The sequence below is a fragment of the Rhamphochromis longiceps genome, linkage group LG10, assembly GCF_057381845.1.
Source record: "Rhamphochromis longiceps isolate RC_006_pf linkage group LG10, R_longiceps_female_GT1.1, whole genome shotgun sequence".
NCBI classification, from domain to species: Eukaryota; Metazoa; Chordata; class Actinopteri; order Cichliformes; family Cichlidae; genus Rhamphochromis; species Rhamphochromis longiceps.
The window spans coordinates 27,556,682-27,581,105 of record NC_140566.1 but is presented as its reverse complement, the minus strand read 5'-3'; the positions used below and the strand labels follow the sequence as shown (position 1 = coordinate 27,581,105).

The window sequence follows — 24,424 nt, the reverse complement described above, 5'->3', positions numbered from 1 at the left end:
CTCCCTAACAGGCAGCTGAATTGTTTGGATACTGAATTTTCTTTAGAGCTGGAATGAGCTGCTCTGTAGGAAAACTTTCAAGTTTACCTCCAAGTGAAAAGTGTGTCTAAGGCCAGTAAAACTGGGATTTGGGGCTAACTTTACAACTTTAGCATTTTCTAGAAGGTGCCCTTAATCGTTTTCAACAACAATGCGAGTTCACGGTACAGCTGGGCAGTATATCAATGTTTTTCTTTGCTTTCTTGTTATGTTTCCAAACAGGATATAAGTTGAGACATTACCAATTGTATTGATATAGCTTGCTTTTGACACTTGGTTCGACTTCTTTATGGTCCAACAATAAATAATATCTCCAAGGTTGAAGGCATATGTTTTAACTGCATGGGTGTCCACAGTAGGTGGTGATCTGTGGAAAAACTGTACTTAGAAAGAAATTGCTCTTCTTATTAGGGCTGCAAAAAACACTGATTCTCAGATACTGACCACTGGATTAGGTACTCATTTGCATCAGTATTAATAGCAGCAGTCCTGTTTTTATCTCCTCCAGTTGACACATAACTTCATACAGCCCCTCCCCTCACTAGCATCTGCAGTAGTTGACATTCACAACACTTAACAACACTTTAAGAGGAATTTCGAGAAGCCAATAAAGCTCCAGTTGCAACATTAATTGCTTAACAATGAGTCTTAATTACACTATCCGTGGGTCTGTTTGGATCCCAGTGAGGTAAATTTCAGCTTGCGATGGTCTGTGTGGACATCTGTGTACCTACCTGTTTTTTGTGACAGTATGGACTTGTAGAAAATTTGAATTACAATGCGATCCAAGTGACAGACTTCAAAGAAGCGTAACGGGAATGACTACTCATCTGTTGAGTCTCCAGCTGTCCCTGTCTGCAGCAGAGTATAATCAAGGCATTAGCAATTTACTCAATAGCTACAAACCCAGGGAGTCACAAGGTAGTGTACTCTTAGTGCCCATCCCAAGCCTGAAGGTGCATTTATGTAACAGCCACATTAGCTGACTGTTAATTATCATTAAGGTAACAGCCATGGCTAAACTTTGCAGGTGGGATGTGAACGTTATCAGCCCTGCACGTCTGTAACATTATAATAGACGATGTTAATTTACCAGGATAACAGAACTGTTTGGGTCTAAAAATCATTATGTTTCTCCCAACTGAAGCTAAGAAAAGTCTACCAGCAACCAAACAGAAATTGTGGCAGACTACCTTAACAACTGTGTTTCATCAGCAAACAAAGTATGGAGCCAATTCACCAGAAGCACAGCACTACCTCAGAAAACCTAAAAATACTGACTTTTTCGTTGTTAGCAGTCCCCAAGACAAGCTTAAAATATTTGTCATAAATACACTATGCAATTATGTTAAAACCTTTTTTGCATGTCATCGCTGTTCTCTCTTTTTTTTAACTGACTCTTCACTTATAACTGATTTTCTGTCATTTTTTACCTCTTGTAGTATCCAAAATAGTGAGGAGGATTGAGGAATTTCCCAGTATCTGTATTATTATGACAACGATACTCCTTAAACACAACAGACTTCTTTGACAAAAATCGCCATTTCACCCTGCAGATCATGAAAGTTGCTGGTCTACCACTGTGTGACCTTTTTTTAACAGGTTAATCCAGTTTTGAACTAACCCTTTCAAAGACCAAAGTCAAATAACAACACAAACAAACTAACCAGTTGATGCAACAGTAAACCAGCACCTCCTATCTTTTAGCAGGTACGCTGAATAACTGACTTTGTCAACAAAGCACACTGTCTTTGGGTGATGTCACAGTTAGCGGTACACTACGATACAGCTGCTCATTTTAACATCACAAAGAAATATTTATTCAGGTAAGTTGCAGCAGTTTCTTACTAAAGTCTGCGGTACTCACATGTTGTTACACTAACATATATTATATAAAAGCATCTGCCAGTTTTCTGAATGCAAGAGGCATTTTACACACAGAAACTCAGAGCGGATCCCTCCGAGCCTCCAAATGCACCGATGGATAAAACCTTGTTTGGTTAGAAATATTTCATAACAGCATTAACTAAAAAGGCCTGTCTGCTTTCCCTACTCTCTGTTCTGTAAATGTCATCGTAAAAGCTCAGCCACTGCTCAGATTTACTGCTCTACCGCCATTCCCGGACCACTTGCCCATTCTTTTAACAGAACGTGATGATCATATTGATGAACATTGGACTCTGAAATCAATAGTGGGTTGTATACAGTGCATCAACAAAGCTTCATGTTTGGGTTTCTTCTCATGCTCAGGATGGGTTCATTTCCATGCAGCAGAAATGCTTTTAGCCACAAATTGTATTCGAGTAAGTGCCCTTCAAGGTCCATTAGGGAGTACGTCAGTTTTGACAGGGGCTGGTTTAGAAGCTCTTTAGGGGTCCGGGGTCTCTACCAAAGGCTAATGACCTAATCCAAAAACAGACAGCTTTACTTGGTCTCCAGAGGAGGTAGAGGGGAGATGAGGATTAAATAGAGATAACCCAATTAAGACAAGGCTGATGGAGTAAAAAAAACGTGGATTTAAGGAAAAAAAGAGGGATAAGGTCAGGACAAAGTGAGTTGCGAGAGGGCGGATGGTTTGGGTGGGGAAACTGACTTAATGAGTTTTGATTAATGTGTTTTGCAAATATGATTCTAATAAAAATTTAAAGACACCCATATCAGGTCAATAATTTATCTTTCTTCATTTTTCATGTTCATTTAAAAGGATCAGCCACTGTAATGAAAGCAGTACAGCATTTAACAGTCCAATATAAAGTTGAAAGCACACAGCTGTATCGTCGATATACAACACACTCTAGTTGATCACGTCCTTCAAAATGAGAAGGTGCATGGTGCCATTACCCTACACTGGCTAGATAAACAGTAGAGTTGCAGTTAGCTATCCAAAAACTTCAAGTATTTCCCCAGTTAACCTACTACTTCTACAAAATTCCATAAAAAATTAATCATCATAATTTTCCACAGCTCAAGGGAAAAGCTTAAAATAGCTAAAATTGTCAAACAGTACAAAACCCAACAACCCAAAAAGGTTCAAATTGTTTTGAACCTTTAAAAAAAAAGTCAAAATATTGAAATTGAAATGTTTCAGTCCACCCACCTTGTTTTTTAATATGTCATGTAACTTAAAGGGGCACAAAAGGAAGAATTTGCAGTTATTACAAAAGCATTCAGTATTGTACTTCTTTGCAGATTGATTATTCAACAAGCCTCAAACCTTAAACTAATGTTTGCTTACCTGTGAATAGCTTTGATGAGCCCCAAGTCCTTAAGGCATACTGCTTTTCTCTGTCTTATTTTGTACTCAGACAGACCAGACAAACAATACACGAGAACCTTTCACTACCGGGAAACTATAGGTATTTTTCTCAATTTGAGCCAATCTGGTCAAGAGAATCAAAGAAAATTGTTCATAGAAGCCCCAACTAAAAAGATCTATAAACAGCTTCTAACCCTCCACAGCTCCCTGAGGCAATGAGTCACGCCTTTGCAAAAATATTCACAAAAGTTAAACTCAGACTGGCTCTTAAAATGACACAAGCTGAGGATATACAGACACTGAAGCAAACAAACAAACACATTGCACTGCTCTGTGCTTATCTATCCCATCCTTTAACTAAAGAAAAACAAAATTCCCCTGCCTTGAAAACCCAACCCTCTTCTAAATTTGGTGCTGTGGTCTACATAAAGTGTTGTGGTTCTTTAGATGTTCACAGCAGTCGCATTAAACCTTTACCAACTTTCTTCGCAGACCGAGAAGAGTTTTATAACACACGAGCTCCTCAGACGCTCGACGCATGCCCGCGTGCACGCGCTTAGCTCTACGGGCTACAGCTACGCATTTGGTGCTTAATTAGTATCAATTACGCAGTAATTAAACACACCTTTAAAGGCGACGTTTCACGAAGACGACAAGCAACTTAAAAAAAATAAAACATGTAAAACGTGTAGAAGTCAACACCAGGAGGTTCATATATTACTATATTAAAATGAGGATGAAAATTCAACACAGAAGCCAAAAGCTTGTTAACGGAATAAGATAATGAACTCCTCAGAAGCACGCGACATAAAAACACGTCAACGTCTCGAGCAAACGAAACAAACGCTCCGAAAATTGTCGCCGCATCCAAGAAGAGACACGCATCCAATTCTCATTCAAACTCTGCACTCCTCCACGAAACTTTATTCTTTGATAAAAACGCGCAAAAAAAGCAAAACCAAAAATAAACCGTGCTCTTTTACTTCTCGATTTTTTTTTTTAACTTACCGCTCACGTGCAACAGGCAGACCTGAAGAAACAGCAGCAGAAACGCTCTACGAAGGAAAGCCATGTCTTTTGCTGCTTGTCCGTATCCACTCCAAAACAAACTGAAGCCAAGTGGTGCGTCGACGAGAAGTTAGCTGCCCGCTGGAGACGGAGGAGAGAAGAAGAGAGAAGACGGGGGGAGGGTGGAGGAGAAGAGAGGGGAGGGGAGGGAGTTCAATTAAAGTCTCAGTGCGGCTGGGATCTCGTATTGTGGGGCCTTAACGTGTGTGGCAGAGGCACAGAGCTTATCGGTGTTTTCTTCTGCTGCAAATTCACGCTGCATAGATTCCTTCTTGGTGGAAAGTCCTCAAGGTCACTGTTTAATATGCCCACCTTATCACGCCTCCGCACCTTTGAGGCCAAATCGCATGGCCTGTTGGCTGTATTCAGTTTAACTTTGCGCTAATGCTAGATCAAGGTTAAAAGTTTATTTATACAGGAGTCTGAAATTTAATTTAGGAGCTACCGGGCTGTAGATTTTTGTAAAATATGCTAATAAGCTGTCCAGATGAGAGTGATGCCACATATCTAGAGCCAGCAGGCAGTTAGCCTCGTTTAGTATAAATTCTGAATGACAGCTTAACAAAAATATGCCTACCAGCATTTATGAAGCTTACCAATTAAGATTATATATCTTGTTTAATAGCCTACATACAGGAAATACGTGTAAAGGGGGAATAAAATGCTCTCATATGAACTAGATTACACTATATCTTAGCCTCTGACTTATCACATTATGTGCAGATTGTAAAATTAAAATAAGCTGACGTGTATTAATTAAAAAGCTTTATAGATGGAGGTTTGTTTGGTTTTTTCTGTTGTGTTTTCTGATGGTTAAGACTGCTGAGATGAGTGTGCCAAACTTAAGACTACTGAGAGGCCAGCGAAGCCTGTTTTTAAGCCGGACAGTGATTTTAAAAAATATTCAGGGTTAGAGGAAAACCTCAACCCTTGACTTGTGCATCTGAAGAACCAGATGGCTCTGTTAAGATGTGGAGGACATTTGGCTGGTATGGTTTGGCTCCCTTTGCCTTTTCAAGGAAGAAGTGCCACTCCAAATAAAAACAAAGCTGTTTTACTCTGCAAGGGGAAATCTTTTTATTGTAATTAGAGATACAGTGCCCACAGGAAGGATGAGGATTTTCACAGTCACCAGAGTTCAAATTATCAACACACTTATGGGAGATTACAGTTTAGACAGCACTATCCACCTACACGGTTGGCAGCAGACCTTATGAACTGGATGTGCAATCAACTTTGACAAGGACATTTGCCTCTAGTCACCTTGCTTTTCAAAATATAAACAACAACACAAAAAGTGCATATTTACAATAATATATGCATAGGACACTCACAGAGAAATGCCTTCACAGTTAAAAAAAATGTCAAAATATTTGTCTTAGATTGAAGATACAACACAGAATGCAAAGAAGACAAACAGGAGATAAAATTTCTTTAAGTGCAGAAGTTTTGTGTAATTATATTATGCCTTTCTTTAACTGAAATATTCAGAAGATTCATCAGAATATTGTTCTGTATTCCTCAACTATCTCATCTGAACATACTTCCCTTCTTTCAAGCTCCCCAACTCCTCAGATATTTCAGACCTGATTCGTAACTACAAGACATCTACTTGTAACCTGGACCCTCATCTAGTCCTCTTTAGAAGTTGCCTCCTCTCTCTGGTCCCTCTCATCTCTGTCAAAACTGCTGCAATAAACCGGATTCTGAAAAAAAAAAAAACTGGTGCTGATCCTACCAACTTCCTTTCTAATCAACTTTTCATTTCCAAAATTCTTTTTGCTATTCAACTTCATTCACTTTTATCTCATAACATGTTGTGTGAACAATTTCAGTCTGGTTTTTGCTTTGTTCATAATTCAGTGACTGCACTTACAAAAATTACCAATTACATGGCAGCAGATTTCAGTTTATTCAGTCTATTCTCATCCTTCTTGACTTCAGTGCGGCCTTTGACACTATCAGTCATATCACCCTTCTCAAAAGATTATCTTCCATTGGTATCACTCACACTCTACGTGACTGGTTTAAATCCTACCTATTTGGGTCATAAATATTGATTAACCACCACCTTTGGAAATTCAGGGCTTTGTCCTGGGCCCCTTCCTTTTTATCGTTTATCTTCTTCCCCTTGGCAATATCTTCCATAAATACAACATCAATTTCCGCTCCTGTGCAGATGACACCCAGCTCTACCTCAGTACCAGACTTACATCCACTTTGCCTCCACACTCTCTCATCAACAACATATCTGAAGTAAAATCTCAGTCATCTTCAAAAAAATTTCAAATTAAACACTGACAAAACTGAGGTTCTCCTCATTGGTTTCAGCAGTATCCAAAATTGACCGTTTTTCCTTAGTCATTAAGAATTCCTCTGTGTTCCTCTCCTCACAGGTTAAGAGTGTGAGTGCCATTGTTGACAGTAATTATATTACCTGGTCGGCATATTTGTATCTATGTAACATCAGCCACCTTCACCCCTCCCTCCCTCCCTCCCTCCCTCCCTCCCTCCCCATACTACTTCTATCATTGTTACTTTTCGCCTGGATTACTACAGTTCCCTCTTCTTTGGCCTTACTCACAAATCCCTTCATAAGATTCAGCTGGTCCAGAATTCAGCTGCCCGTATTATCACTAGAACCACTCTACACGCCACATCACTCCTGTTCCGGCTTCACTGGCTCCCACTGAAATTCCACATCAACTTCAAAATTCTCCTACTGGTATTCAAGGCCATCACCCCTCCATATCTGTCTGACCTTCTCCATGTTGTCACTTCCTCTTGTACTCTAAGATCTTCTTCCTTCCTACACCTGACTGTTCCCTCTGCTTGTCTCACAATCAAGGGGTTCAGAGCTTTTAGTTGCCCCGCTCCCCGGCTTATTTTCCAATATCAGATATATTGATTAACCGCCACCTTTGGAATTTCAACTTTAAAGCCCATCTGTTTAAAATGGCTTTTTACCTGTGATCACATTTCCACTTATAGTTTTTATTTGTTTTTCTGCACAAAGCCATCCATTTAGTGTCCTCTTTAGTCATGCTGCCCACCACAATTTTAGAAGAAGCACTGTAAACTACTAAACTGCAATAACTTAGCCCTTAAATTTCAAACTTAACACTCTGAGTGTTTAAGTTTTTCATTGCCGAACTGCATGAATTAGTGTAATTTATAGTCAAAGTGTATCAGAAGAATTCATCTGAGGATGACAGTGACCTCACTGGGCTGGCCTGGACTCCCGAGGCCCATCCATAACCCTGGCATTGTCCACTTCCATCATTAGAACATCCAATGGGGAAATGTATTCTGAAGGAACAATCTTCCAGATTGTTCCAGCACACCACTATTTGTTTTGGCAAATAGTAGCTCAGCACCTTGCAAAGACACTTTATTTTCTCTAACTTGTCATCACTATACACCATTTATAACACGGATGAAAGATACAAATTGTCACTCTTAGATACAGTAAAAAGGATATGGAGCAAACTATGTTTAGGAAGGTACGAAGCCAACATAGACATAAGCTCTTCTGGGCTCTCACATGTTTTGAATGGCCTCGGTTCATTAATGAACTATGTTACTTTTTCCTCTGTTTGAAATCTTTGACCTAAACTAAATTTGCCTACACTGGGAGGGACCTCTTCCACAGTACATGGAAACATCTGATTTACATTCTATCAGTAAAGCAAATTTGAAGGTTCAAACCACCTTGTGGTGCAGTTTGAATTCAATGATGTGTTGTTTTCACCTCAGATAGATAAAAGTGTTAACACTAGACTGTGATTTCAGAGACAGACACTTAGTGTTTGCTTGCTTGTTACTGATGTCCGAGGCAGCAGCTAGTTGAAAACCCCTATCTTCTTTAATCTCTGAGTTACTCATGCAGCAGCTGCTAATGTAAAACTGCAATTCTGGAACCAGCTTTTACGACTTTACTACTAAAAAACAGTCCCTTTAAATCAAAAGCTTTTCAAGGTTATTCCAGTTATCCACTGCTGAGTAGAATATATGCTCATAATTAGTCAAAGACACAGTGAATTTACTGATTATTGCATCTATGCATGGTTGTCAGACACCTGTCTAGGTATGTAGTCTTTTTCACCTGTTTGTCTTTTGTCTTCAGACGGAGGGACATGTGGGTCTACCTTACTCAAGTCTTAGAACTTTGGAGTTTTGTCCAAAAATCACATAACCCATAAAAGGGGGTTAATACTAAGACACCTGGTAAAAAAGACTTTTCTATCTTTATGTCAAACAGTTTTGCTCATATGTCTTCCTCACCTTGAATTATTGAATGAATCCTGTATTTAAATATTTTTTGCTTGATGGAGGTTAACAAATGTATCATCACTCTAAGTTTCATCAACATATATTTAGTTTTGCGAGTTTCAGTGTGCAAACTGAGCAAAGTTTAGACACACTGGACTGCTTCCAATACAGCAGCTCCCAGTGTTTTTAATCGCTGCATGTGGGGTCACCTTGGCTAACAGCTGCAGCAGAAAAGTTTCCTGGAGTTGGTCACCCAGTTGTTCGACCCCCATCATAAGTGAAATTACAGCTATGGGCACGATGCAGGCATTAGGCCTGGAAACAAAAGCCACTTTGCACAAAACACTTAAAAACCCTATAGGTAAAACAGAAAGAGCTTCCAAGCATGCCAGTGATCGGCGCACTCTTTCTACCTCAGTCTGACCTAATTAACTATGTTACTGATAAATACGACCTTCCTTTAAGGTATAAAACCTTGCAGCAGCATTGTAGCCGAAAACTTTGAATGAATTCTTTAATAATTTGCCATACTTACATACAAGATTCCTAACACTAAACAATGTTTTGCTTTATTTACATGGATTTGGCTGCTGTATGGAGTGCTGTGGGAAGGTGTTTGTCTCTTTAAAATCCCTTCAGGCTGTTTCTCTGCATGTTTAGTCAGCAAACTGACTCAACCTACACCTACTTTGCTCACATTTGAGACTTTTATCGTGAAACTGTTACACTATGACTTGTCTGTAGTGATGTTATAGCAATAATTACAAAAAAATGAATGTTTTGTTGCTTTATATTGATCAATCCAGTCATAAATCATCTGACCATTCAAAACAAATGCAAACAGATGTTCTGCTTCATTTAAGCATGAATTTTACATGTTACACACTTAATTGTATGACTGCATTTTTTAAAATAAACTGGATTAGCTAGACAAGACTGGGAAGGTTTGGACAGGTGCAGAGGAACGTTAACGCTCAGTTCATCACTCTAAGATTTCCTGTTGTAACCTTAGTTGCTGCTGGTTTTTGGTGCCATCCACTTTAATATTCTGAATCATGAATTTAACAGCTGTTTGAAAAAGTACATAGATTAAAAAAAAAAATTATTCAAAAATGTATTCACTAAAATGATTTTTTAGTAGATTTACACCAGTCAGTGCTCACAAACTATCCTATTTTTGGAAGCCACACAAAGGGCAGCCAATCAGAAGAAAGTATTTTGGATACTTTTGGATAGTGCAAGAACAGGGGGGCTGCATTAAAGGTCAGTATATTTGAACTCAAAGAATAAACAATCTAGTCTGACAAACACCTATTTCTTGATTTTGCACTGGGGTTACACTTATATGAGTCATTACTCAGTCAGCGTTGTCAACTCAAAATAAACCTAATGCTTCATGCTGAAAAGGGCATAGCAGCAGCTGCATGCAGTGTAAAAGTGTATATTGCGCCTCACATCAGAAAATATTTGGTTTGAATAGAAGCCAGCTTTTCTGTAGGAAATCTTTCTCACATGTACCTACCCCTTACTCCTGAAATGATTCTCACCAGGCTTCTCTAAAAAGGGAGTTTTTTTCCCCAACTCTCGGCCCACACATTTTCTCCTTTGTTAATACCAGAGGCTCGGTATCTCTCGTCTTCTTCCACCTCAGTCTGACCTAGTTACCCGCATTACTGATGAATATAAGCTTAGACCTCCCTTTGAGGTAGAAGCCTTGCAACAGTATTTCAGCTGAAAACTTTAAGAGAATTTATTTAATAATTTATCGTACTTTGAGATGCATGAGAGTTGCTTCAAAACACTGTATTCAGATAGAAAGTGAAATAAATGTTTTGCTTTATTTGCATGAATTTGACTGCAGATGGCTTCAAAACCAGCCAGTCACGCCATGTCTTTCCTTTATATCCCTGCAGGCTGTGTCTCTTTATGTTTAGTCAGCACTTACCCAACCTGCATGTGTTTTTCCATCAATTTTAGCTTTGTACCAAATTGTGCTCATATTCAACCGCTTCACATTTTGAGCTGTGATCCAAAATTATGCAAAAGTTTTTACATTTAAAATTTCTAGACTTTTAAATGCTTGTTAGTGCATAACAAAGTGAGATGTCTGAAACCATCAGTTTAACACTGCAGTGTTGGTAAGGAGTAAAACACCTTTACAAACATGGTGACACATACCTTCTCAGACACAATCTGGTGCTGTGTAGTGGTCATCTTAAAAGCCCTGTCTTTTATCACTTACTTTGAATACAGAAATAGCCACAATCAGCGACAGCTGTTGCCATTATCTGTGACATTTCTGGCATCTGATGACTCTATGCAGCACTAAATAGTGTTGTGATTATTGGGAGTCATTATTTTAAATTTTCGCATTGTCCAACAACAGAAAAAAATGTCTGGAGAACTAAATTGTGATGTTTACATAGTTTGTATTGCTATACTTGCAGCTTTTCTTTTGCAGAAATAAAGTGATTGGAAGGGGAACAGAGCAGAGGCTAAAGGGGTGCCTGCTCCACTTGGTACCAGATATAAACTATATATAAACTTTTTGCCAGCACATCTGTGTAAATCCAGTGGGAAGAAGGAGGATGTAATGGTTTTCCCCATGAATGTTTTGGAGACCTTCAGCTAGATGATCTGATAACTTTAGTGTAGACACAACAAGCATCATGTACCTGACTCATGCTTTAAAGCATGTGCATTTCCTCATCTTTGCTTTCAAGAAACTATTATTACTCTCTCTTGAAATTACAAATGCAATATTATTATAACTCCTGTTCTGTTAAATGTTAGCTCATTTATGACCATGACATGCATACAGAATGACATAGTTCCAAAGTTTGAACAGAGTCAGCTTTTTAAAATTAAAACTGTGTTTTGATGTGTTGGTGCTGTGGTTGACGGTTAGTTAAATGTAGCCTTTAAAAAAGAGATACTGTGGTTGCTGTGTGTAAATAGATCTACTTTGTTAAGATTGGGGAATCTTGTTTATGTGCTTAAAAAGAGAAACTATTTGTTTGAGGTCTAGGAATAATTTAACATGTTTAAAGGAACCAGTGTTGGCAGAAAACAGGAAGTAAATGGTGATTACCTGTATGTTAGTATATCAACATATATATCATCTTCCCTTTTCAGAGAATGTGGCTTTATATTAAAGCTTGCTATATCTTTCATTTATCAAAAACAGTGTTAAATCCAGTTGAGCCTCAGTTAAATATCTGCAATGTCCGTTCATGAACTTTCTTCTTCTTCTAATTTAGAGCCCAATTCCCTTTGCTCTGCAGTCATTTTACTATCACTTCTGTTGTCCGGGGAAGGGTGTGTACAGGCATGTGCTACATGTATGACAGATGGTATGGACAGCCCACTTCTTTTCACCTGCCACGAGAGGGGAGCTCCATCAGAAGAGCATAACATGCCTGAGGTTTTTGCTATCCCCTCTAGTTCACAGCCCCCCCTCTGTGCAGGCAGCCCAACAAAGCATGTGCTCTCATAACTCAACTTTGACTGGAGCTCGTGAACTTTTTGCCAGGAGGCAACAAGGAAAGTTAGGCATCTCTGTAAAAGCTTTTTGAAATAATCGAATGCATCTAACCTGCTTTTCAGTCTTCGTTTAATCATTTCTTTGCCTACTCGTGAGACACTTCACTAGTTTTTGAACATAGCTACAACTTAAATCACTGCGAGGAGTAGCAGTAGAAATAGTTTGCATTTTTTTATTAGTAGTATGAGGTGAGATGTGTAGAATCAATCAAAAATATACAGAAAACAGAGCCTCTGTCCAGCCAGACTCCAGCTTGGTGCAGAAAAGCCACACACGAAGGCTGCCACAGAGATTAAACATCCGTCTCCAGTATCAGATTTCTCAGTATCTCTGCCTGAGTTATCAACCAAACCAGGACTGGAGAGCCATGAGGAAAACACCAGCCAGAAAGAAAGAGAGAGATTAAACTGAGAAGTAATTCTGACAAGCTTGAGGCAGTCTAAGGCATCTTAAAAATCAATAAACAACCATGAAATGTATGATTGATCAGTTAACAGTAAGGTAGTGGTGTCATTAATGGTTTATACTTGTATTACTATACTTATAGTGAAGAATAGCCAGAGAAACTATTGATGATTACATGCCTAATAAAGTGCTGATGTTATAAGTGTCTTCTTGTAAAATCAGAAAGTGAAAGGATTTTGAAAAACAACCAGAGAGGGTCAGTGTCTGCTGGTGACTGGGAAAAAAAGAATGTATACAAAGGTTTTAGTGAAATTAAACATGGTAACTAATTTGATTATTTACCCATAATGTGTGTCATCACACCATCTATTACCCCACTTGACCTGATAGGTAACTGGGGTAAGCTTATGCAGGATGTTCAGCTACGACTGGCAAAAATGGTTTAGAAACATTCGGACTTTATAAAGTTTACTGCTGCCTTGGGCTTCTGCATCACTTTAAATCAGGATTCTGAATCTATGCAGAGCTCTCAGCCGTGTTACACGGTCAACAATGACTGAGTTTCAACTGATTTTGGATTTAGTCTTCAGCTTTCAGAGAATAGTAGCCTGAGTGGGCTGCTAATGCTACCAATTACTGCATGCATTAAGTAAAGTAAAATTACATTAAAGGTTTTAGTAGCATTATTGTATTTGAGTTAAAGGCGTCTTTATGGTACCCGTATTCTCTCTTCACTGACGTAAAGGTGTGTGCCTAAATCAAGCCCATTAGATGAAAGCTGTTGTTGCTTTGTCTAGACTCTGAAAGTAACAATCCCTCACCAGTAAAAGTTCATTTACAGCATAAAACTATCCATCAATTAAGAACTATTTCAATTTTTGCCATTAGGCAAAGAGATTTCATAGTTTTCTTGGGGTTGGCCGGTATGGGTGTTGTTGAAAAACTAGCAGTGAATGGTTTGGGAAGTAAGACCACAGCTAGACATATCACCTTGACCTCAGGCTTTTAGTAAAAATAATTAGAGTCTTGCTGTGGACAGATCATTAGCCAGGCTAACATATCAGTTTACTGCGATGACTGAACTAGGCTCCTGAGTGGAGTTGCCAAAGTATCAGCGTTGCCAGATTGTAGTCAGTAACTAAAGTGCACATTCCTGAGACAGGATTTTGATTCAACACGCGCGGCACTAAAGTGAGAGAAAAGGACTGGAGTCAGAGAGACCGGGGTGGGTTGATAATACACTAAAAAATCTATATTCATCTCTTTAGTTCTTGGTTCACAGACATAAGTGGAGGGCCACACAAACATCCCTCACCCATAGAAATGAAGTCTGTTTTATATAACAATGAAAAGAGAGCGAGAGACTTGTGAGAAAAGGTCTTTGAAGTGGGCAGAAATCCCAACCCTGATCGAAAATCCTTCATTTCCCTCCAATAATGGAGCTGGGGGGAGTCAGAAAGAAAGATGATTCCCCTCTGCCAAATCTTTCCTCTGCTGTATTTTAAATCAACTCTTCCTCTCTGTCATATTCCTGCCTCTCACCTTTTTCCATACTTATCTTTATTGCAGTCATCCGTGGCGCCGAGGAGTGGCTGGAAAGCAAGACGGGAGAGGGCGGAGGGAGAAGCCATGTGTCAGCTGTCACCCGTTAGTGTGTGGAACTGAAGATTTAATGTTTGTGTACACATAACCTGCCATGAGACATAAAACTGATATCCCTGTTAATTCGGTAAGGTGAGCTTTTAAATGACAACAAACAAAAAACTGTAAATGTCAAGTTAAATGTTTCATTGTGTTTTTTTTACCGAGCCAACAGAAATCTTTGGCTGTTGGAACCCCAAATATTGTTGCTAAAACAAACACATTTTTATCTTGATAGGACTGTCTGACTCAAGGCTCAGGTGAGAACTTATAGACCTCTAACCGTAAAAGTGTAAACAAGAATCCTAATTTAACCATTTTGTTTTCTAGCCAAACATGTGCCACATATTGAATTCAACATGTTGAAAAAATCTCTGATGTCTTCCAATAACTAAAGAAATGTCAACACAGGCCCTGGTTTCTCATTACTATTAAAGCCAGTTATACTCAGATTGCACATCACTGTGCCATTCTTTGTTTTGAGCTTGTATACAGCAGATAAGGGATGCGGTGGAAGATAAATTATAAGATGGTTTAAAGACTAATGTGCCATGGCTTTTAAGCGCTCCGAGATTTGAATGTACTTTAAAAATTATTGGGTTTAATTTTGAGTATATAAGGTTTAAAATATTTGAAATCCTAAAGATATACTTAGTCAATGGATTAAGATGCGGGGTTGTACTTTGAAAAGAGCATTTTGGTTGTAATGCAAAAGATAATGGTGACATCCATCCATCCTCCTAGCTGCTTATCCATGGGTCATGTGGGGTTTCAGAGCCAACTGTCATAGGGCAAAAGGTGAGATAGCCCTTGGAAATGACTGCAAGTCTAAACAGGGTGATAACAGCTTTGTATTTTCTGTTATTTGGTACTTATATTGATTTAGTTTAATCGATGGTGCAGATTTTTCTGGTTGAACACTGTGTGATACAGCAGGGGATGCTGATAAACATCATCAATTAAGATTGCATGAATTTCTCATTTCAGTCTAATCATTAAATAACTGCCTCCCGAACTTACACGATTAAAACTAGTAAACTAACATAGTAGATTTACAAAATTAAAATTAAAATCATTAACTACGGAAGGACAACACACCCACATGAGACTGGTGAGTTTCTTTATTTAGAGGTTTTGCTACAGCTGAACTGGTTTTCTGCAGATGCAGGGGTCAAACAGGAAGCTGTAAGAGCAGGTAGAGGAAGTACGGTGGATTATTCTGGGTGGGGTTTAAATGCAAGTTTGTTTGGCTGCACTGTAACAGGAGTTATGAGCTCTTCTGCTGCAGTGTTTTGGATTAATAAAAAAAAACAAAAAAAAAAAAAACAGCTTCTCCAGCTGTGCTTCACTTGTATGAAGAGTCAATGTGGATTTTACTATAATACTAGAAAAGCACTACATAAATGTCAGACCATTTACCAAAACTAACCAACTACCAAAAATAACCAAGCATTCAAAACAGAATAACTAAGCAATTCACTATATATATATCTATATCTATATATCCATATAGATATAGATATATATCTATATCTCTCTATATATGTATATATATGGTAAATATTAAACAGCTCCAATCTCTCGAGCTGTTCCCACGAGATGATAACTGTACACTTTCGTGCACCAACATAAAAACGTAATCACCTAATGGCTTAAAAACTCTTTACAGTAAGAAAGGACATGGTACTTAATCATCATCATCATCATCATCATCATCATCATCTTGATGTCCGGAGCCTGGAGTGAGCCTGCACACTGGCTGCTCCGCTCACACAGATTGGGAGCAGAGTGTTTCACCACAGGAGTGCCAGACAAAGTCAAGGGCCGATGGTTTGAGCAGGCAGACACTTACAGAGGAAGGGGTGGGAAAGAAAGGACACCATTCACTAAAAAAAAAAAAAAAAAATGCCAGGGGGCTTTAAGGGCACGCTTCCCTGTTCAAGCAATGGATTGCAAAACCTTGCCTGTGTTGACCAGGGGAAAAAGATTTATGTCTGTGATGTCTGTCTTAAAGAAAATTGCAGCAATCAAACTAACAATCTTCCAAATGGGAACAGGAGGACCGCTGGGCCAGAAACGACATAATTAGACAGAAGATTCTTGTGTGTATTGACTTAACTGCTTAGTATTCAGACTGGAAATCTTGCACTGCACATTGCAGTTTGAGTTTCAAAGCAAAGCTCATCCTGCAGCATCACCCAGGAAGACAGAACGAAAACATTAGGCTGGAGGAGGCAGAAGAAAAGAGTGATGGAAACTGCCAGGCTGGGCATTAAATTATATAACAGATTGTTTATATTTATTGCTATAATGGTCTTTTTGTTCCAGTGTTTCTTCCTTAAGTCGTGTTTGGTTTAGGGTTAAGCTTCTCTGGTTACCAGGTTATCTGTTTATATAATACGTATTGGTAAGCATGCTAAACAAACTAAATACACAGCACATTTCTTGGTAATAGAGGAAAACACAATATTGCACAAAAAGGTTGATCCGAGACTGACTTCTTAACTTGAATTCTTGGTATGTAATGTTCATAATACAAATCAAATAAATGAATAACCCATTGTTTACATTTCTTTCTTTCTTTCTTAAAAAAACAAACATTATTTAACATATCTTGTACGGCACTAGTGCACTGGAAACGCTGAATAAATTGAGCTTACAGTCAGAGCAGATTCTGGATAACACACACACACAAAAGAAAAAAAGAGATCCATGTGCTTTCACCTCCATTAGCTGCGGTGAATTTTGCCCGACCAGAGGCACACTGGAACTATACAGAGACACTACCCAGAATTTCTTATTAGATCATAGCTGGAGCATTGTGTGTTGAGGCGATCTGCGTGAGTGTGTATACGTAGTTGTTTTTTGTTTTTTTTTCTAAAGCTGAGGGCATAAATGGGTTAGGGGACCTCATGATGTTTTGGGGGTGGGGCAACTGATTGTACCTCCTGCCATTGCTCAGATCGTGTGACAGGGTTCGCCCTGAAGGAGACTGTCATGTTACCGGTGACCCCGTTAGAAAGATTGTTGCCATGGCCACAAGACGCCTTAATGAACTAATGAATCACTCTGGCACACCTCAGCTCAGACGCATCAGTGTCTCGTTGAGGGCACGGTGGGAGGGAGCGGAGGGGTGCGGTCAGGCCTCAATAAGAGGGTTTGCTTGAAGCAGACTTGGGGACCCAGGTGGCCAATTGTTCGTAAATGTACTGAATCAGAATTTGGTCAGGGGGAGCTCTTAATCATCTGGAGAAAGCACACTTCTCATTCATTCTTCTCTGATTACATTAACAAGGTGTCTAGGAGCATGCCATCTATTTTTTCCTTCACATAATGGAGAGACTGAAACCTCTTTTGTTTGCAGTGAATTACATTATGTAAAAAAACAAGACCGTTTAGTTGTTATATCCCATGATGTCAATCCAGTATTAAGGAAGAGTTTAGCATTTTGGGAAGTAATTGTATGTTTTTTACTTACTAAGTACGAGATGACATTGCTGTGGTATGAGGAGATAATCAGTCAAGTTCAGGATAACGACTTGAATCTGAGGCAGGAAAATCTACCTCACCTTACACCTGGTCTCTATGAATAAAGGGGCAACATCAGGCAGGTGCAGTCACTGTGTATCCTTAAGTTCCGTTATGGCAGTCAGGTTGCCAGGTTTGGCACCAATGGCAACTTTAAACGCTACAACGAATTACTTGGTGGGTGGATAAACTGTTTGTCGGGACACAATTAAATCACACATATCCCTCCCCAAACCACAGATTGCCGTAGAAGTAAACAGAGCTCATACAGCCACATCAAAAGCAGCGGATTAAGGACACATGCCGAGCGCTCGAGTTGGGAAGCCTCTCCTCTGGCTCTGATTACCTTCTTAAAGTATAAGTAATGTTATCCGTCTTAGCAAGACTTCAGAAAAGTTGCCTACAGATGCCGTCGTCATTTGGGTTTTAAATCATGGGGTTTGATGGGAGCTTAGATTGTATATAAACAGTAGATGCAGACACTATGATGTCACTGACTGGCATATGAACTCCAGTCTTGAAGATTCAGCATTTTGGTTGTCGCCATGCTTTTTTTCTTAACCCGACATAATGAGTGAGGGGATGGTCTGACTGAGAAACAGAAGATACTCACACAGTAGCTACTTTCCAGTAAAAAATAGCAACACAGTAAAGTATTTCCTGCTAAATATAAAATAAATATGACCATAATTTACTAAATTTGCTTCATGCCATCTTGAAAAAGACCTGAAACTAGTGACTGAGACCAGAAAATCATTTTTAAAGTCTTTACTGAAGTCGAAAATTAGGGGAGAAGTAAAGTGATTATCTCATAGATTTCAATATAAATGGACTTATTTCTGCAGCCAGTGGTGTCGCCACCTGCTGGCTAACAGAAAGACTGCAATTTTAAGATGCTTCTGCATTGGCTCTTTCATGGCAGCACTTTGAGACAGTTATCCACGCCTTTGTTACCCATATGGAAATGAAATAGTAAAAACTTGCATAAAAAGACTTGCATAAGATGTGGTCAACTTCATATAGTGAATCATGTAAGGCTTATATGATTTACTCATGAAAGTGGCCACTTTCTCATTACTTTCATATAATTAGTAAGTATCCAAAACATACAAGTTTCATTTATATAATTTTTTTAAGGGATCTTATATCTGTTTTCACTCTTGTATGCTTTTCATACAAGTTTCACACAAGCCGCAGCTTGTCTTTTAACCGGCACTCAAAAGTTTGGGCACATTTCCCCTATTTTAGCTTCACTTCACTGGCTGCCCGTTCATTTTAGGATTCATTTTAAAATTCTTTTATTTGCTTTTAAAGCCCATGGCCTAGCCCCATCTTATCTCTCTGAGCTGCTACAGCCTTATACACCCACCCACTCTCTCAGGTCAGCTGATCAGCTGCTCCTGAATGTACCCAGGACTGAGCGTAAACTTAGAGGAGATCGTGCTTTTGCTGTAGCAGCTCCAAAACTGTGGAACGATATTCCTTTAGAGATTAGACAGGCTTCTTCTCTACCTATTTTTCAATCACTCCTGAAAACCCACATCTTTACCCTGACCTTTGACACCACGTGAGATGTTGGCTTTTATTTTTAGTTTTATTTTAATTGTTTTTAGTTGACTCTGTGCTGTTTTATCTTGTTTTTCTTAATATAAGGCTGTTTTAATTTTTATGTATTATGTGTTTTATTTAGTTATTTTTGCTGTTTTCTGCTATTCTACTGTTTTTAACTTATTTTCTGTACAGCACTTTGGTCCTGTGCTGGGTATTTTAAAATGCTTTATAAATAAAACTGGATTGGATTGGTGTCACCTTACAGATCCAGAAGAGATGTCCATCTTTTACTAGAAATACAGTTTACATTGAGTTTTTGCAGTGGAGGAATTGAAAAACAGAGCGGCAACAGAGCTGTCTTCTTCAGCGGGTTTAGTGCTGCAGTTCATGTAAACCTAAAGGATTTCTCCCAGATTTATAAATATGTAGTGACTCACACTCACAACAAACTCCTCATCCTGAACACAATAGTTCAAATCCTTCTTAGCATTTCTCCCCCCCAACATTACACGGAGCAGCTCAAATTATATTTGCTCCTGTTGAGTAATCCTGCTGAATTTAATTTACTAAAAAACAAAACAACAACTAAGAAAACAGGGTTTAAATTGATGAATTTGAGCCTTCGGGCAGCTCTGATAACAAGCTTTAACCCCTCCTTGCTCTGCCCTTTTAGCTGTTTACAGCTTTACACAGAAAAAATGGGAGCTTTAATGCACTTTTCTCGGGTATCTCACTGACTGACGCATGCACTTCTAAACCGAAATGAGAAAATGTAAGCAAAGTCTTGAGGAGACCTGGCGACAGACCTCTTAACACTTCACAGGACTAATGGGAGCTTCTATTCCTTGTTTATGTATTGAAGGGCATGTAGAGGGCCAAGACGGGCCCCTTGAAACTGGCCTCCGGTTACTTGAATGACAACCCCAAGTGTGTTTGCTAACACCATTAACCTTAAAACATTAAATTATCCAATCACATAAAAAGTCAAGTGTTTAGTATTCCCAGTGGTGTTATTCCCAGTGCTCAGAAGGGCAGCAGGTCTGTTTTCGGTGCAAAGGGTTAGCAGGTTTTATTCTCATCATCTTTTTAGTAGGCTTGTTTTCTTAGCAGTACTTACATGTAGTTATTTTATGTTCTTTTGATTTGGGTTCCTGTTGCATTTAGATTCTCCTTTTGACCTTTTAATACTGGGTTAGCTGAAAGAGGTCTCCCTGTTATTTTGACTGGTGTCTTAGTTGCGATCCCATTGTTTTTTGCTGGTTTATTGCAGTGTTGTTAAGTGATGTGGCACTGTTTTCTTGCCCCTCCTGTGCACCACAGGCAGCTGTGACACAGCATTCAACTCTATTGTCCGGGGTGGCTTTTTATAGTGTGACGTGTCTTGCAGCTGCCAGCCATTTAGTGTTTGCTTGATGTTTCATTTGTGGAAAGTGAGTAATGCCTGAATTGCAATGTGTAATTTAACATCATTAAATTTGCTTGTGTTCTTTAGATTTACTCAATTTTGCATTCCAAGCATTGGATTTTAAAGACAGTGCCAGACAGTATCGGTGGGTATTGCATGTCTATCAAACAGTTGTCTCACAACATTCAACACCAGCGCAGGGACTGTTGTACAGTTTATATTGCAAAGTGGAAAGTAATGGGCTGGAGGTTGTCTAATTGGTATAGCAGACTCACAGGCTTGCAATTAAAAAGAAAATGCAATTACTGACCTACGTCGTCCTTCCGTAACTATGACTAAATGTTTTTCTTGCTTAAACTTAACCACAGTTTATTTACTGCCTCCACAATCTTCCTGTTAACTCAGCAACAGTGTATACAATAAGACAGAGACAATGTAGAAAGCAGTGCTGACAATGGAAACTCTGAATGTAGCATGTTGCAGAATGATCTAATACTGGTGTTCTTGACTGGTTGTTCTCTCTGTCCAGTACTTAAATCTTATCCAGAACAAGATAAGTCAGCACATTTGCAGCACAAATTTGCTACAGTAATTACATTTTGCCAGAGATTACATTTTCCCTGACCTGTACTCAGGACAAGAAAAACACTTTTGTGAGAAAGTTCAAGTCTTAACAGGCAGATAGACATGAAACTTATGAATGACATTTGCATTCTTAAGTCCTGAACTCTTTCCATTTTGGGCACCGCCATCCGTGAATGTGAGATGTTGTTACTTTCCACTTCAAATACTCATTATCATTAAATGCAATGGCAGCTACTCAGTGTATTTAAGCATGAAGACATTGTCAAGATTACTCACTGAAGTCAAACCTGAGCATCACAATGAGGAAGAATGGTGATTTAACTGACTTTGAACATTGCATGGTTGTTGGTACCAGACGAGCTGGTGATCTCCTGGGATTATCCCACATAAGCATCTCTAGGGTTAAAAAAAATGGTCCAAAAAGGGAAAATATCCTTGGTTGAAAATGCCTTATTGATTTTAAAGGTTAAAGGTGACTTGGCAAACTGCTTAAAGCAGAAAGAAAGCCGACAGTAATTTATGTAACAACTCGTTACAACCAAAGTATGCAGAAGAGAATTGCTGAACATGTTGAACCTTGACGTGGGCTACAGCGGCAAAGATCAGACCAGGTGCCACTCCTGTCAACTAAGAACAGAAAACTGAAGCTACAATTCACACATACTCGCCAAAACATTGCCTGTTCTCATGAGCCTGGATAATTGCTGTGACATTCGGATGGTATGGTCAGATCCATGCTTTCATTCAGACTGATGATGGTGTAAGGATGTGGGGGATATTTTCTTGGCACACTTCACCAGCTGAGTATCGTTTAAATATCTTAGCCTACCTGAGTATTTTTGTTGACCATATCCATCCCTGTATCACAGTGGACCCATCTTCTGATGGTTGCTTCTAGTAGGTTACTGTGCCATGTTTCTGGAATATGACATTTAGTTCTCTGTACTCAAATGATCTCCACAGTCACCAGATCTCAATTGAATAGAGCGCCTCTGGTATGTAGTGGAACAAGAGCCTCAGATCATGGATGTGCAGCTGACAAATTGCAGCAACTGAGTGATGTCATCATGTCAATAACAACTAAAACCTGCGGAATATATCCATTCCTCTCCGGTTCTCATATAACGCTGTTCTTCTCTAACTGAGCACTTAAAGTGCTTTCTACTACAAGAATATCACTTTATTCTGTGCCTTTAAGTGCTTTCTAACTATCACATACATGCATTAGGGGAAATTAGTGGTTTAGTATCTTGCAAAAGGACACAATCACTCCTGGTTATATCTGCACAGTGAGTGCAGGTATAAGAAAATAAGTGAAGCATCATTTATATTTATTTAGACCTAATATGTGTATTGTCAGGTTTGTTTTATTTGCTTGTTTACACCTCACTTCAGTTTGGGGAGGGTGCTATTGGTTTAAAATGGAAATGGTAACCAGGGGAAACTGAAAATAGCAGTAACAGCACTCACTGACAATGGCCGCACTGAGCATAACAATGACAGCGGAGGGAAATAAGGGCTTTAGGTGGCTTTTTACTGAAAATAGATTGAAGTAAAGGGAATAAACTAGAGGCTGTGAAGAAAGCCCTTTCAACAAGCAGTGATGTGATATTCTAAAGCTGTCAGGCTGAGATTTGTGTGTAAGTAATGGGAGCATTTCAGCCTCTTGGTTCCTTAATACCTGCTCTAAGTTATTTCTGTGTACAAGCAGCTTCTCGGGTTCAGTGTATTGCAAAGCAACAAATCAATCAACATCCCACATTTTTTGGAAGTGACAGCAAGGTTACGTCCTTTGTTATAGTCCTTTATTTTCTCTGGGAATATGAGGGCTTTAATGACCTCAGGACAGTATTACATTACACAAAAAAAGAATGTGCTGACAGCAATTTTTCTTTCAGACTTGTTATCTTCAAATTTCACAGTCTTTAGGCAAAGACTATTAAATTTAATTAAAATTTAATAAAGTCTGAAACACAATTATATTCCTGGCAGTGAGGAGATGATGATGACTTTAGACCATCACAGGAGAAATGAACTTTAAGAAAACATAATTAACCAATTCAGTGAATAAATATAAAGGAGAACATTTCGCAGAAACACTGCAGCACACCTATGGGAGACATCATCAAAATGCCAAATGTGGAAACTGTTTTGATGTTCCAAGGAGCTCCAAAGTCATTATGGGGCCACAATCATATGCCAACATCTTACAAACCAAACACTTTATGGTTTGTCAGACATTAGTAGGCTGCATGGAAATTGTTTTAATTCGCCGATGTTTGTTTATATTAGAACAACTGGATTTCTTTTCTATTTTATAGTGAATTTGTTAGAAAAAGTGTCAGGACCAAAACACAATAACATTAGCTGCAATAATGACCAGAATCAGCCTCGGGTGAAACCTTAATCGCAACATCAAGTTTCAGCAAAAGCCGTTTTTGTAAATAACTGGCTCGTGTAAAGCTTTGTGGGCCATGTTTAGGCAAATAGTACACAAAAACACTAGAACACCAAATTACAAACTAACGAGCGCCACTGATAATACAATATATGATGAACCACGGGTGGAGTCCCCTCCACCCGTGGTTTACCATAGACTGCTGTGTATGTAATTGTACAGTGAGTATGTGGCACTCGACTGCTGCGTGCACCGCGGGAGGCTGCAGGGTCTTTATTCTGCAGGGTGTGTGCTGATTGAATTCAATCAGATGGTGGACAAAATGTGTTATGATTAATCTTCTCATGGCTCCAACCAAATTGGCCATCTGGCTTGCAAGAACACACAGAGTGTGTAGGAGTGGACCTATTGACCCACTTCACTGCTTATTCTTTTGACCCTCAGGGCCAATTGTTTTCAATATGTGGGTCAAGGACTCTGTGGATGCGGTTATGATGGTGTATGTAAACACTCCCATCTTTATGTTGCTGTGTAAAGAACTGCAGATAGCTTTGAATTGTTTCTGTTTAGTTTGAAATATAGATTTGTCTTTGTTCTGTGACTTAAAGGAATTTGTTAGCTGTTATATTTTGAAGAAATGTCACATGATTAGGTTGGAGGAAGTAAAAAAATCCACAATGTTTTCCCTTTCTCACAATAAGGTGTAACAAGGGTAATCAAGAACTAGGACTT

The 24,424-nt window shown here is 39.0% G+C and overlaps 1 protein-coding gene across 2 annotated transcripts in view; it reads right to left on the bottom strand.

Annotated features, from left to right (window-relative positions):
• Window positions 1-4,461, bottom strand: part of mcama (melanoma cell adhesion molecule a) — a 57,739-nt gene extending 53,278 nt beyond the window's left edge. For both annotated transcript variants that reach the window (XM_085421199.1, XM_085421200.1), the window contains exon 1: window positions 4,304-4,461. In XM_085421199.1, coding sequence (XP_085277325.1) covers window positions 4,304-4,367 — 64 coding nt within the window. In that variant the 5' untranslated portion in view covers window positions 4,368-4,461. The remainder of the gene's footprint in view (window positions 1-4,303) is intronic.
• Window positions 4,462-24,424: the final 19,963 nt, after the last annotated feature.